Source organism: Camelus bactrianus, chromosome 2 (assembly GCF_048773025.1).
Source record: "Camelus bactrianus isolate YW-2024 breed Bactrian camel chromosome 2, ASM4877302v1, whole genome shotgun sequence".
NCBI classification, from domain to species: domain Eukaryota; kingdom Metazoa; phylum Chordata; class Mammalia; order Artiodactyla; family Camelidae; genus Camelus; species Camelus bactrianus.
Window position 1 is genome coordinate 34332204 of NC_133540.1, and position 12957 is coordinate 34345160.

Genomic DNA, 12957 nt, shown 5'->3' on the forward strand with positions numbered 1-12957 from the left:
GCTGTTTTGATTATGTTACAAATATAAAGAGATTTATTTAAGGGGATTTAAAATGCCATGGACAGATCAGTGACTTAGAGTAAATCCTCGTGGATTATCAAACTTAAAACTATGAAAAATATTTACCCTTTAAGGAGCTTAAAAAAATGGTACAATACAAATGAACTTGTTTATAAAACAGAAAGAGACTAACAGACACAGAAAACAAACTTACGGTTACCAAAGGGGAAATGGGGGACATTTGGGATCAGCGGATACACCGTACTACATATAAAATGGATAAACAAGGAGGTCCTACTGTATAGCACAGGGAACTACATTTAATAGGTTACAATAACTTGTAATGAAAGAGTATGAGAAAGAATATATAGATGTATAACTGAGTCACTGTGCTGTACACCAGAAACTAACACAACATTGTAAATCAATGATACTTCAATAAAAATAAAAAATAAAATAAACAGCTTAAGAAGAATATATTCAACACTGGAGAGGAAAAAAAAGCAGAGGGATCAGAAAGCAGCTGCTGGATCCTACAGGGTGCATTCACAAGTATATTTTATATATTTCTTCTTTCTTCTACATAGAGATAAAGTAAAATGGTATAATCCAGTTCAATTTTTAGTTTTGACCAAATGAAATGAAAGTGAACACTGGAAATACATTACTACATAAAACAGTATGAATTCTACTTTTCCACTGTAACTCCTAAAATAACTTTTCCAGGTGGTTGTTTTTACAGATAACACTTTTCCTTTAGTATTTTTTCTAAACTAGATGGCTATACACTACATGAACTGAGTGATTCATCGTAAGTGGGAAAAAAGTCACCCCATCAAGCAATCCCTTTTGTCTATTTTATTAACACAATGGGATCGTCTCATTTTTAACCTTCCCTTTCTCCCGCCTGTGAATGACAAAACTGTTTTTACTGTATAGCTTCAAGATCCTCTCAACTTCCTGGGGGGGGGGGGGGGAAGAAAAGAAAAATGAAAAGAAAAATAATAAAAAGAACCAGGATTCAAAAGTCCTTTTTTTTTTTTTAAATCTTGTTTACAATATGGGAAGACTTCTGTATATTTCTAAAAGGCAAGAATCAGACAGAAACTTTCATTTTATTCACTAGCAAGCTCATGGAAGAAAAGACTTTAAATAGCCATGAACAGCAAACCATTTTGAACAACATGGCTACAGGGGACTTAAAGGGGAAGGGGACACTGCTTTACTACTTTGGGCTCAGATAACGTACCATCTTCAAAGTTTTAGTGATTTTACTCATGTTAATTCGACTAGAGACTCAACTCTGCGTATCTTGTCAGCATGCATGGTATCTAAATATTCTCTAACATAAAGTTTCCAGCCAAAGTTAACCAACTGGTCTGAAAAAAGAAACTTCTGTTCCACCTTATAAAGACATGTGACTACCCCATGAGTAGTTGGGCAGACTGTTTACTACTTTCTGCCTCACTTGGGTTTCCAACTTACTGCTCTTTCTAAGTAATGCTGGTATCATGTTTCTGAGAACCGAACATCAGCTTAGGGTTTGCTTATGTGTGTACAATTATTTCCTGTCTCTTAATTCAGAAGGCATGAAGAGTAATAATTAGCACCCATCAGAGGTCTAATAGGCTGCAATATCAAACTCTTAAATTGAACTTTACTTGGAAAGCAAGTAAGTACTGCTAAGGAAAGCCTTCACGAGTTTTCCGTGAAGAGGACTAGATGGTTCTGTGAGGAGACCCAACAATAATAAATTGGTTCACATGATCCTGACCTTCCTTAATGCACAGTTTTATTCTATCTGAAACCAAAAGGCCCTGGTGTTAGTGTCCCTCACAGAAGTTGGGGGTGACCAGATAATGCCTCTAAATATTCAAAACACTATGTATTTTTTTAACCAGATGGCACAAAAGCTTAAGCCTAGGGAAGCAATCCTACTCCCTCTTTTTATTTTTTGGAGGAGAGGTAATTAGGTTTATTTATTTATTTGATGGAGATACTGGGGATTGAACCTGGGACCCTGTACATGCTAAGCACGGGCTCTACCACTGAGTTACACCACCCGCCCATCGTACTCTTTCTTATTGGTAAGGTAGACTATTTCCAGGTGGACGAGAAAGGTCGTCTGCTTTTGTAACTACTGACATACCCTACTTGAGCATGTGGTGATGAAGCTGTGGTGTCGCTCACCTCCCGTCAGGAGATCAGATGAGATCCTTTTCTCCAAAGATGGGCTACATTTGCTGACAAAACATTTTTTTGTTTCTACTGTGAAAGTTTTCCTTCAGGTTCACAGTGAAAGGTATACAGGTTAAGGTCCCTCTGTTTCTTTTCATTCTTGATTTACCTGGTCTGTCATAGATTTTTTTTTCCCTCTAAAGAGATGCATTTCAAATAGATCTATGTCTAATTAATCTAGCAAACAAGAGTCCATAAAGAGTATGCACTATTATTAATACGAAAATAACCATCTTCTCACTTCTGAACACACCCTTCTTTATGGAAGAACATCTTATAAAGATAAATCTAACAAAGGAATACAAACTAGAAATAGCAGTAGTTGCAATTTTCAGGGTTGCAACCTGAAATTTCTTCAATTTACTTAATCAAATATTGAAGATGTTTAATCATAGCCCAATCTCTTTAATGGGTTTCAAGTTGAAAATTTTATTTGTCATGACCATCTCCTTAACAGAGTGTGAAAACATTCCAGGAGACTTTTTAAAATAAACCGTTAGTCAGTGCTGACAAATGCCTGAATTCTTATCCAGAGGTGTCATGGCCTCAGGATCGCTACAATCACTAGGTGCCTCACCTCAGGGGACCCAATGAATCAAGATCTCAGGGGCAGTAGTTTGAAAATATGTGATAAAACAAAATAAGACAAATTAGAACAAACAAACTCTGGTTCAATTGGTCCTCAGAAAAATACAAATTAAAACCACTACACACTCACTGGAATGGCTAAAACTCATGATCAACAATACCAAACACTGGCGAGAACTTTATAAAGTAACTGGAAATTGTATATGCCGTTGGTAGGAAAACAATTAGTACAGTAACTTTGGAAAACTAAAGCTACGAAATCTACTAAAACTAAATAAATGTACCCTATGAGGCAGCAATTCCACTAATGGGTATATACCTAAAAAAGCTAAGTGCTCATGTCCCTCAAAAGATCCACGTAAGAATGTTCACAGCAGTTCTACGTGTATTAACTAAACACTGGAAACAAGCCAAATGTCTGTCAACATTCAAAGAGATCAATAGTTTGTGATATAGTCACACAATGGAACTCTATATAGATGTAGAACTCCCGCCCATGCTCCACGGATGAATCTCACAGACTTACTGTCGGAAAAAAGAAGCTGGACTCGATGGTTTTATTTATATTACAGTCAAGTAGGGGCAAAACTAATCTATGGTAATAGAAGCAAAATAATGGTTACATTTGAAATTTGTTCTGTGTTTTTACTGGGAAAAAGCATGAGAAAACTTCTAGGGGACTGGAAATGTTCCATTTCTCGATCTGAGCGGGGTTTCATAGATTCCTATTTCTACATATAGATATGGAATGAATGTATAAAACTATATTGAACCGTACGTACACTTAAGATCTGTGCCTTTGACAGTGGTTTAAGTTATACCTGAATAAAATACTAAATAAACAGAAATTTAAGTTCCCCAATTAAGAAGCTCTGCTTTATAGGAGTGGGAGCGTGTGTATATTCTCTCACATGGTAGTTTTTCCCTACTTTTCTAAAGGGAAGACTATCTAACAGAGAATTACGCTATTTCTTTTCTTAAACCAGTATTAGCTGAGCATTTTGAGTATAGCAACTCAACTGATTAAGAGGCAACTTTCTAAACTTGCTCCTGAAATTAGACCAGGAGCCTTCATGCCAAGTTGGTTAGCTGAGTTCAGCCTTAGGGCTATGTTTCCCAGGTCTTGTTTAGCAGATTTCACAGCTTCTACTTCGGTGGAGAAACAAAAATAAATCTGCACATTTCCAAGAAAAACAAAAGAAATTAGTTTCTACTCGCAAATCTACTAAATAAAAACATTCATAGGAACCACACACAGTTCAATGAGCTAGAATTGAAAAACAGATTCAGCCTGCCAGCATTCTGAGTGTGCAATAATAGCAGTGGTCACCTGGGGCAGCGGAAATAACATGGTAACGATATTTTGAGAGGTTCCTGGAATCAAAACACAGGTCAGATTTTTCCCCTTTCCTTTTGTTTTCAGGAGAAGATTAGTTACTCTCCTAGGGATTGGGCATACTTATTTTCTCAGACTGTAAAATCCAAGCAGAGTCTATTTCTTCCCACGTCTACCCTGAAACTAGTTAGAATGAAAAATCATTTCGTGTTATTAATTTGAAGCCAAGAGTGGGAGCATATTCAGCTGTCTGAAAAAGGAAGGACACACAAGGCTCAGGGGACAGATCTAGGTAAAAACAAAAGCACCTATTTTTCAGTGAGTGGAGGTGAGATCTACCTGGAAGCAAGAGATTATAAAGCAGGTAGTAAAGTTAATGGAGGAACAAAGACATTCTGATATTTACCTTGTCATAGTAAACTGTATGAATGTGATCACAAAGAATAATAGCAATTCTCTGTGGTTCAGCATTTGATACACATCTTTAAATACGTGGAATTTTAAAGAGGGCGTCTAGCAAAGTCAGCTAGTACAAATGAACAGGGAAATAATGGTGGCTGCCTTTAAAGCCTTTTTGGAAAATTGCTACTACATTTAAAAACCCAAAATTATAGAGCAAAATGAGTGTTTGTGTGGCTCCTTGGTATTACACAATGAAGGACTGCTCATCTTTCACTGATTTAGTCCAAGAAACTCAAGTCTTCAACATAGTACAGTAAGAGAGATTTCTAACTATGGCTCTTTGGGAGACGACCAGGATGAACTCGTAAAAAAATCTAAATCATAGAACGAAAAAAATACAAACATTTGCATTTAGATATAGTTCAGGAACTAAAATGAAAAAGTATTGGCAAACTGAGGTCCTTAGGGGCTTGCTTTAACGAACAGATAAAAATTATCTGTGATTAGCATAGCTATTCTTGGTAACCAACTCTGCTTATATATACCAAGTCTGATTAATCATACTGTTAATTTTCTTGCAACTTCCCCTTTTATGGATATTGTGAAGATTAAAAGTTCACAAATTGAGAGCTTCACTTAAAGCAAATACACTTCTAATCTGTTTTACAAGGATTTGGGAGTTTTGCTGCTGAAAATGTGGCTATGAAGTTTTGAAACATTCCCCCTCCCTATACCTTTTATGAAGTAAAAACAGGCATTGTAACCAATTCTGACTACTAATACCAATGAAAATGTTCCACGAAGGGCAAAAATAAAGTCCTCAGTACAGTCAGTTATTGTCACAGAGCCATTTAAAACTACGTAGGCTTTCCCTGACCCCTCCCCTAAGATGATCTCAGCTGTTATCTGTGCTTTTTTTCTCTTTAGCAGAGCACCTGTCAACTGGCATTATAATTCCTAGATTATATGCCTGACTCTCCTACTAGACTGACTGTAAGCTCTATGAGGGCAAGAACTGTATTTACACACTCAGTAACATACTTTAATATATATATAATTATACCTTAATATTATGCATTAATACTTTAATATATGTTAAAGTATGATTTATACAAAGTATGATCCATATAAATGAATAAAAACATATACATATACCCATATAAACATATGTACACACACACATACACATGCATATATGCACAACCTGTGCTTATCCACTGGAATGAATTATTTGGGGTATGACTCTTCCCCCACTGGATGCTCAGTTCCCTGTCTATAACATTTGCCATCTGTCTCCCTAACTAGTCACTTAATATGTGTTGGTTGAATGAATGCCCACAGCCTTGTAGAGAGCTGGCAAACCCAAATAATTTGGTAGATTGATGAATTAATTTTCTAAAGCAGACAAAATTCATCTTCTTTCCAGAGATGACTGGGTGTTAAGGAAGCTCTCAGGTGATAAGAATCATTCTGTGGTGGAAAAATGGATCAGACTCCATGCCTTAAACCTTGCAAAGTTAACCTGGGACACTGGAGCATTAGAGATTCTCATTTTGGGGGTTTGCAACTCGAACCTCCCCTGAATGAGCTGCCCAAAATTACACTCACATTCCTAGATGGAAGAATGTACTAAGAGGGCATCTCATATCCTTCATTAAATAGGAGAATTATAGAGAAAACAAAGAGAGACAGAGGACATCTACCAAGGTCTTTCAGATCAGGTGAATCTATACGGCAGTCAATGGAGACAGAAGTCGGCCTTTATGTCCCCCAGACAAATCCTAAATTGAGAAGGTAGCAGGCAAAAGAACATCAACACAAAGATTATACAACTACTTAAATCATTTTAGCTGAAAATCCACCCTACAAGGAAATGAACGTGATGCCTAAATCCAATAATTATCATTACTGAGTGGCTGTTAAATCACCATTAAAAAGAGAGCCATCTCATTTGTGACTTAAAAAAATCCTCCGCTGTACTCAAATATAGACTATGTATGCAAACAAGAAAGGAAAGGCGTTTAACTGGAGTTAGAAATAATACCCCCAGGTCCACTTAGAATGTGAGCATACTTAGTAACTTGACAAAAACAACTGAAGCCTTGATTCCACATGTGCAACACTTTCTTGAGGCTTTTAATCAGTAGAACCCTGTTGAAGAGTTCCAGGTCATTAGCCTCCTGTGGAAATCAGCCGCCCCCTTCCCTTTCTCAGTGCTGCTTTCCCTTGGGCATTCTGGATGCCCTCCTCAAGGGGATCCCCCCTCCCCACTGGGCCAATCTCAGCCCTGGAAGCCTTTTCCTCCTGGGGACTAACCGGCCAGAGAGGAAACAGCATGCTGACCCGAGCTAATTAGAGATAATTAGAGATAAAATTACTGTTTCACTTCAATCCAAATCTTGCTGCTGACTGTTAATACAATTTTTCCACTCCTCACTGCATCTCCAGCCCTCCTAAATATAGATATTCGGGAATGCACCCTTGTCAATGTGAGTATAACCATGAGGACAACGGGATCAAAGACCTCAGGCTGCCTTTATTACTGATTCTTGGCTCTGCAAACCTAAATGTGGATTGGAGTCCCCTACAAGGGTTCTTAGTGTTTGTTTTAAAAAGGAAGATAAGTGGGGAGGGTACAGTTCAGTTCGTAGAGTGTATGCTTAGTATGCACAAGGCCCTGGGTTCAATCCCCAGTACCTCCATTTAAAAAAGGAAAAAAAAAAAGGAAGACAGACAGGGAATTCATGGCTAGTACAGCTATATAAAAGCCCCCAAAGAGGAATTCCACTTGTAAAATTCTTCTTGAGGCCCCTAATCACTCAGCTCTTCCCAGGAAGGCACCCAAATCTCAGATCCTCAAGCAACTCTCCCCATGCCTGTATCATTCACAGCCCTCTTGCTCCAGTCAAGGAGGGGTCTGCTCCACCGCTAAGTCCCTCCCTAGGCCCTGTAGGTTCTGCATCACTCCTTTCATTTATGTAGATAGAATACTACTTCCTTCAAAAGCCTATAGTTTACAACTGATCTTCCTACGAGAAGCTTTCCTTCACCACCTCTTATTCAAAACTTGAGTCCCCTCTTCCTCCCTGCTCTTTTTAGAACATCTGTGTTAAGTAAACTCATATGTTGATTACTTTTTCATCATGTTTGTGACTGATTCTCATTTGCTTTTCATAGGTATCGATAGTCACCTTGGCCATTTCATAACTTCACAATCCAACATAGTTTAAAAAAATAACTCCTGGGTCCCTCAACAGATGAATGGATGAAGATGATGTGGTATATATACACAATGGAATACTACTCAGCCATAAAAAGAAGTAATTTTGCCTTTTGCAACAACATGGATGGACTTAGAGGCCATTATGCTAAGTGAAATAAGTCAGACAGAGAAAGACAAATACTGTATGATTTCACTTATATGTGGAATCTAAAAAAATACAACAAACTAGTGAATACAGCAAAAGAGAAACAGATTCACAGATACAGAAAACAAACTAGTGGTTACCAGTGGGGAGAGGGAATATAGGGGCAATATAGAGGTGGTGATTTAGGAGGTACAAACTATCAAGTATAAAATAAACTACACGGGTATATTGTACAACACAGAGAATATAGTCAGTATAACTATGAATGGAGCATAACCTTTAAAAATTGTCAACCACTATATTGTACACCTGTAACTTACATAATATTATACATCAATTATACTTCAATTAAAATAACTATGAAAGAATTACATTGAGCCACATGAAAATGTTATTTTAATAGGATAAAAGAGTCAAGTATAAGCAGTGTTGTAAGGTCCAAATTAATATTTATATAGGAACTCAAAAAATGCTATTAAGTAAGTATGTTTTCTTGTCACCTTCTACTTTGGAACATTATTTAGACACTGCCCCACAACAGTTAAATCTCTCTTACTAAAATCTAAAAGAAGTTTCTCCTCAAAATGATGAAAGGATTTTGCTTTTTCCCAATGTTGTTACTGTTATAAAAAAAAATAAAATATTATATCATGTAACTGAAATAATAAAGAATTTGGTAAGTTTTTAAAATGTAGTAACAAAGAACTCAGGAAGAATCACAAAATCTTGAACTTACCTTCTTCTGTGGGGTTAAAGCCACAGATGTCACAAATACAACGAACCCACTTATTCATCTCCTCCTCACTGTCTGCTACCAAGTAGAAAATCCGGTCAATGGTGTTGATATCAAAAATGTAGCTGTTTTCAAACTCTTTTTTGTTAAATGTCAATCCTGCATCAACTTGCTGACATAAATTTAAATCAATAATACGGATAGGCTTCTTGGCATGATCATTTTTGTAATATTCCAAGACATCTGGATCTCCAGTCAAACGGCCACTGCGTAACACAAACCATCTCCTCTTCCATGCCTAGGGACAAAACAAAAATACCCATCTGGTGTTAATCTGAGAGAAATTTTTCAAGAAGATGCACACTTGTCAAACCAATTTTACAAATGCATTGACTAGAAGAAGTCGTATACAATGTTTTTGTTTTGACATAATAATCTACCACTCCAGCAAAGTTTACTGATGCCTCCTCAATTAACTTAATAATGTGCACATATACGTATATACATATTTATTATTTTCCATTAGATCTACTGAGAAAATATTAGAAGACACTGATTGATGTTATGTATATTACACTGATATGTAATAAAGTCAACAAACGAAAGAAGACTTGGTTTTCACTAAGTGGAAAAAAGCACTGGTTTCAACAAATAATGCTGGGAAAAATGGATAACCATGTATAAAAGAATGAAGTTACGACTCTTCCCTTTTACAAAAATTAACTCAAAATGGATCAAAGACCTAAGTGTAAGAGCTAAAACTATAAAACTCTTAGAAAAATACATATGGATAAGTTTCATGATATTAGATTTGGCAATGATTTCTTGAACAGGACACTAAGACCATAGAAAACAAAAGAAAAAACAGGTTAACTGCACTGCATCAAAACTTAAAACTTTTATACACTTGAAGGATGCAGAGTGAAAAAGGCAAATCACAGAATGGGAGAAAATATTTGCAAATCATGTATCTGGTAAGAAATAAATGTCCAGAATAGACAAAGAACTCCTATAATTCAATGACAACAAATATAAACAATCCAATTAAAAATGGGCAAAAGGAGTTGAATAGACTCTCCAAAGAAGATATACAAATGGCCAGTAAGCACATGGTAAGATGTTCAACGTCACTATCAGAAGAGACGGGCAAGTCAAAACTACAATGAGATACTACTTCATATACACTAGAATGGCTATTATCAAAAAAAGCAAGTGTCAGCCAGGATGTGAAGAAATCAGAACCTTTGTGCTTTGCTGGTGGAAATGGAAAATGGTGCAACTACTGTAAAAAATGGTATGGCAGCCCTTTAATAAACTCCAGTGTGGGTACATATTCAAAAGTATTGAAAGCATAGTCTCAAAGAGATATCTGTACACCCATGTTCATAGCAGCATTATTCACAACAGTCAAAAGGTGGAAACAACCCAAGTGTCCATTGATGAATAAAGAAATAAATGAAATGTGGTGTGTGTGTGTGTGTATGTATGTGTGTGTGTGTGCATATATATATATATATATATATATATATATATACACATATATATATACATATATATATATATATATATACATATAATGAAATATTATTCTGCCTTAAAAAGGAAGAAAATTCTGACACATACTACAACCTGGATAACCATGAGACATTATGCTAAGTTAAACAAGCCAGTCATAAAAGGACAAAAATTGTGTGATTCCATTTATACGAAGTACCTCTAGAATAATCAAATTCACACAGAGAGAAAGCAAAATGGTGGTTGCCTAGAGTAAGGCGGCAGGGTGGTTGGGGAGTTAGTGTTTAATGGGTAGAGTTTCAGTTTGAGAAGATGAAAAAGTTCTGGAGATAAATGGTAGTGATGGCTGCACAACAATGTGAAAGTACTTAATGCTATTGAACTGTCCACTGAAAAATGGTTAAAATGGTAAATTTTTGTTATGTATATCTTACCACAATTTTTTTTTAAAGCAATGTTTTCTCATGCCTTAAATCATGCCGAATTTTAATCTATAGGTTGTTTTCTCTTTTTGAGGGGGTTGGGGAGGAAGGAATAAGGAGGAGAAAAAAGAGTTGAGAAGCTTTCCTAGTTTCTCACCTGGAAAGTAAGCAAAGAAATGGACTGTGGCAAAAATCTGTATTCTTGAGAACAAGATGCAACTTAAAAAAAAAAACTTTCTCCTTCTCTTCCCAACAAACTTCTATTGGCCATCTGGACCAACACTCAACATGTACTTCCTTCATTAAGTTTTGGTAAATTTTGAATATGATTTTACACCTAAAGAAGCCTAAAATTCTTTTACTATTACTCTCTGTGAAATCTACATTGATCAAATAATAAAAGCAGAACCAACTGCCTGAAACAGTTGGCTTTAACCCCAACATCTCTGCCCAGAGACAGAATTAAGCCTTACTCCTCTTTGAAGGTCTTACTTAGGGGCCAGTCAGCTAGATCAAAAAGACGCCTGTTTTAGCAAGACTCAGTCACCTACTAAGAGACTTTCTCTACTCCAGACCGAACCTACAAAGTAATATTGCCCAAAGAGTACACTCAGGACTGAGGAATGTGATAATTTATGAACCCCAAAGGAAACAAGTTTTCTTAATGGCCATTGTACACTTCTGTTCATTTGGAGAGAAGGATGGAGCACCAATCACATCTCAGTCCTGTAGTTCTGGGAAAGTATAATGAGACCACGTCTCTTCCAGTGATAATTTAGGGTAATGACAGCTTTATGCTTATGGCATTTTCAGAAATTTTATTCAAAGTAGTATATGAGCTTGGTGCTCTACATACAGCCTAATCAGACCAAGAATGCTCACGATATTGGTACCGTAATATATGCCAATTTCTCCCCAAACATCATTTTTTCATTAACATATCAGTCTGTTTTTAAGGATATTTTTTAAAATTTTAGTATAGTTGATTTACAATGTTATGTTAGTTTCAGATATACAGCAAAGTGATTCAGTTATACATACATATATTCTTTTTCAGATTCTTCTCCATTATAGGTTATCAAGATACTGAATATATGTAGTTCCCTGTGCTATATAGTAGGTTCTTGTTGTTTATCTATTTTACATATTATAGTAGCATATATATGTTAATATGTTAATCCCAAACTCCTAATTTATCCTCCCCTCCTTTCCCCTTTGGTAACCATAAGTTTGTTTTCTATGTATCAGTCTATTTGAAAAAATCTACTAAATTTATAATCACCAAAAGCAATAAGTATGACATGATAGGGTCTATTTCTTTTTTTTTTTTTTTTTTCAGAACTTGGCATCTGTAACACAAAAGGCATTATGGTACCAACTAAAAACTGCTTCATTTTATCCTGAAATATATACATGAGCAGAAAGGAGGACTAACTAAAATCCACATATACTTCTCCAATAGATGTTGAGTCTTAGCCTCCATCTTCATCGAGTTTTTTTAATAAATTCTGATGAGTCAACTTTGACTTGCAGTTCTAGGAGTGCTAGGAAGCAGTGACAATGGTCTGAGGCAGAGAGAGAGAGGAAAACAAAAACTAAGGGGGCAGAGTGGTCCCTAAACCAGCTCATTTGGTCTTTAATACCTTGGACAACTGTACCGATAACTTTAGATTTAACATTTTAATAGCTTCTTTAAATTGTATCCACTCAAGAAAATTTAGATATATTAAGAACTAAATCAATGAGATAACCAATCACTAAGTTACGGATTGGTACTTGTGGGAAGAAATACAAATAGCTAATTCAGGATTCCTACTCTCAAGGAGTTTACTAATTATGAAGAAAACACTTACCCCATACATGAAAGTACTTGAGAATATAGCAACCCTGGGAAAATATATGCAGAAATATTGCTAAATGGACACATATTCCTTCATGGAAAAACTTATGCAATCCTTAAATAAGAAGATAAGTAGAAAAATGGGGGAGGGTACAGCTCAGTGATAGAGCCCGTGCTTAGCATGCACAAAGTCCTGGGTTCAATCCCCAGTACCTCCATTTAAAAAAAAATTCAAAGTGGAAAAATTACAAAGACCTAAAAATATTATGTATGCAGTTCTTTAATATCATCAAGATTTTAAATTAACTTTTTAGTGTGACTGCAGCCCAAAGTTAAAAGCAAATGATCAGCTGATGTCCAGGAGTCGGCAGTGTTGGAATTCTACAGATGGCTTAGATAATACTGAAAAGTCATAAAGTGTTAAATTCACATGAAATTTAGCACTGGTTTCTACATTCTAAAAATCCATTCAGTTAATATGTTACTTCAAAATAAATAAGTAGCATCTCTTAGTA

General features: G+C 35.9%; 1 protein-coding gene across 12 annotated transcripts in view; it reads right to left on the bottom strand.

Annotated features, from left to right (window-relative positions):
- Positions 1-12957, bottom strand: part of GAB1 (GRB2 associated binding protein 1) — a 116228-nt gene that overhangs the window by 30718 nt on the left and 72553 nt on the right. For all 12 annotated transcript variants that reach the window (XM_074377952.1, XM_074377958.1, XM_074377974.1 and 9 more), the window contains one exon: positions 8669-8963. In XM_074377952.1, the coding sequence (XP_074234053.1) occupies positions 8669-8963 (295 nt within the window). The remainder of the gene's footprint in view (positions 1-8668; positions 8964-12957) is intronic.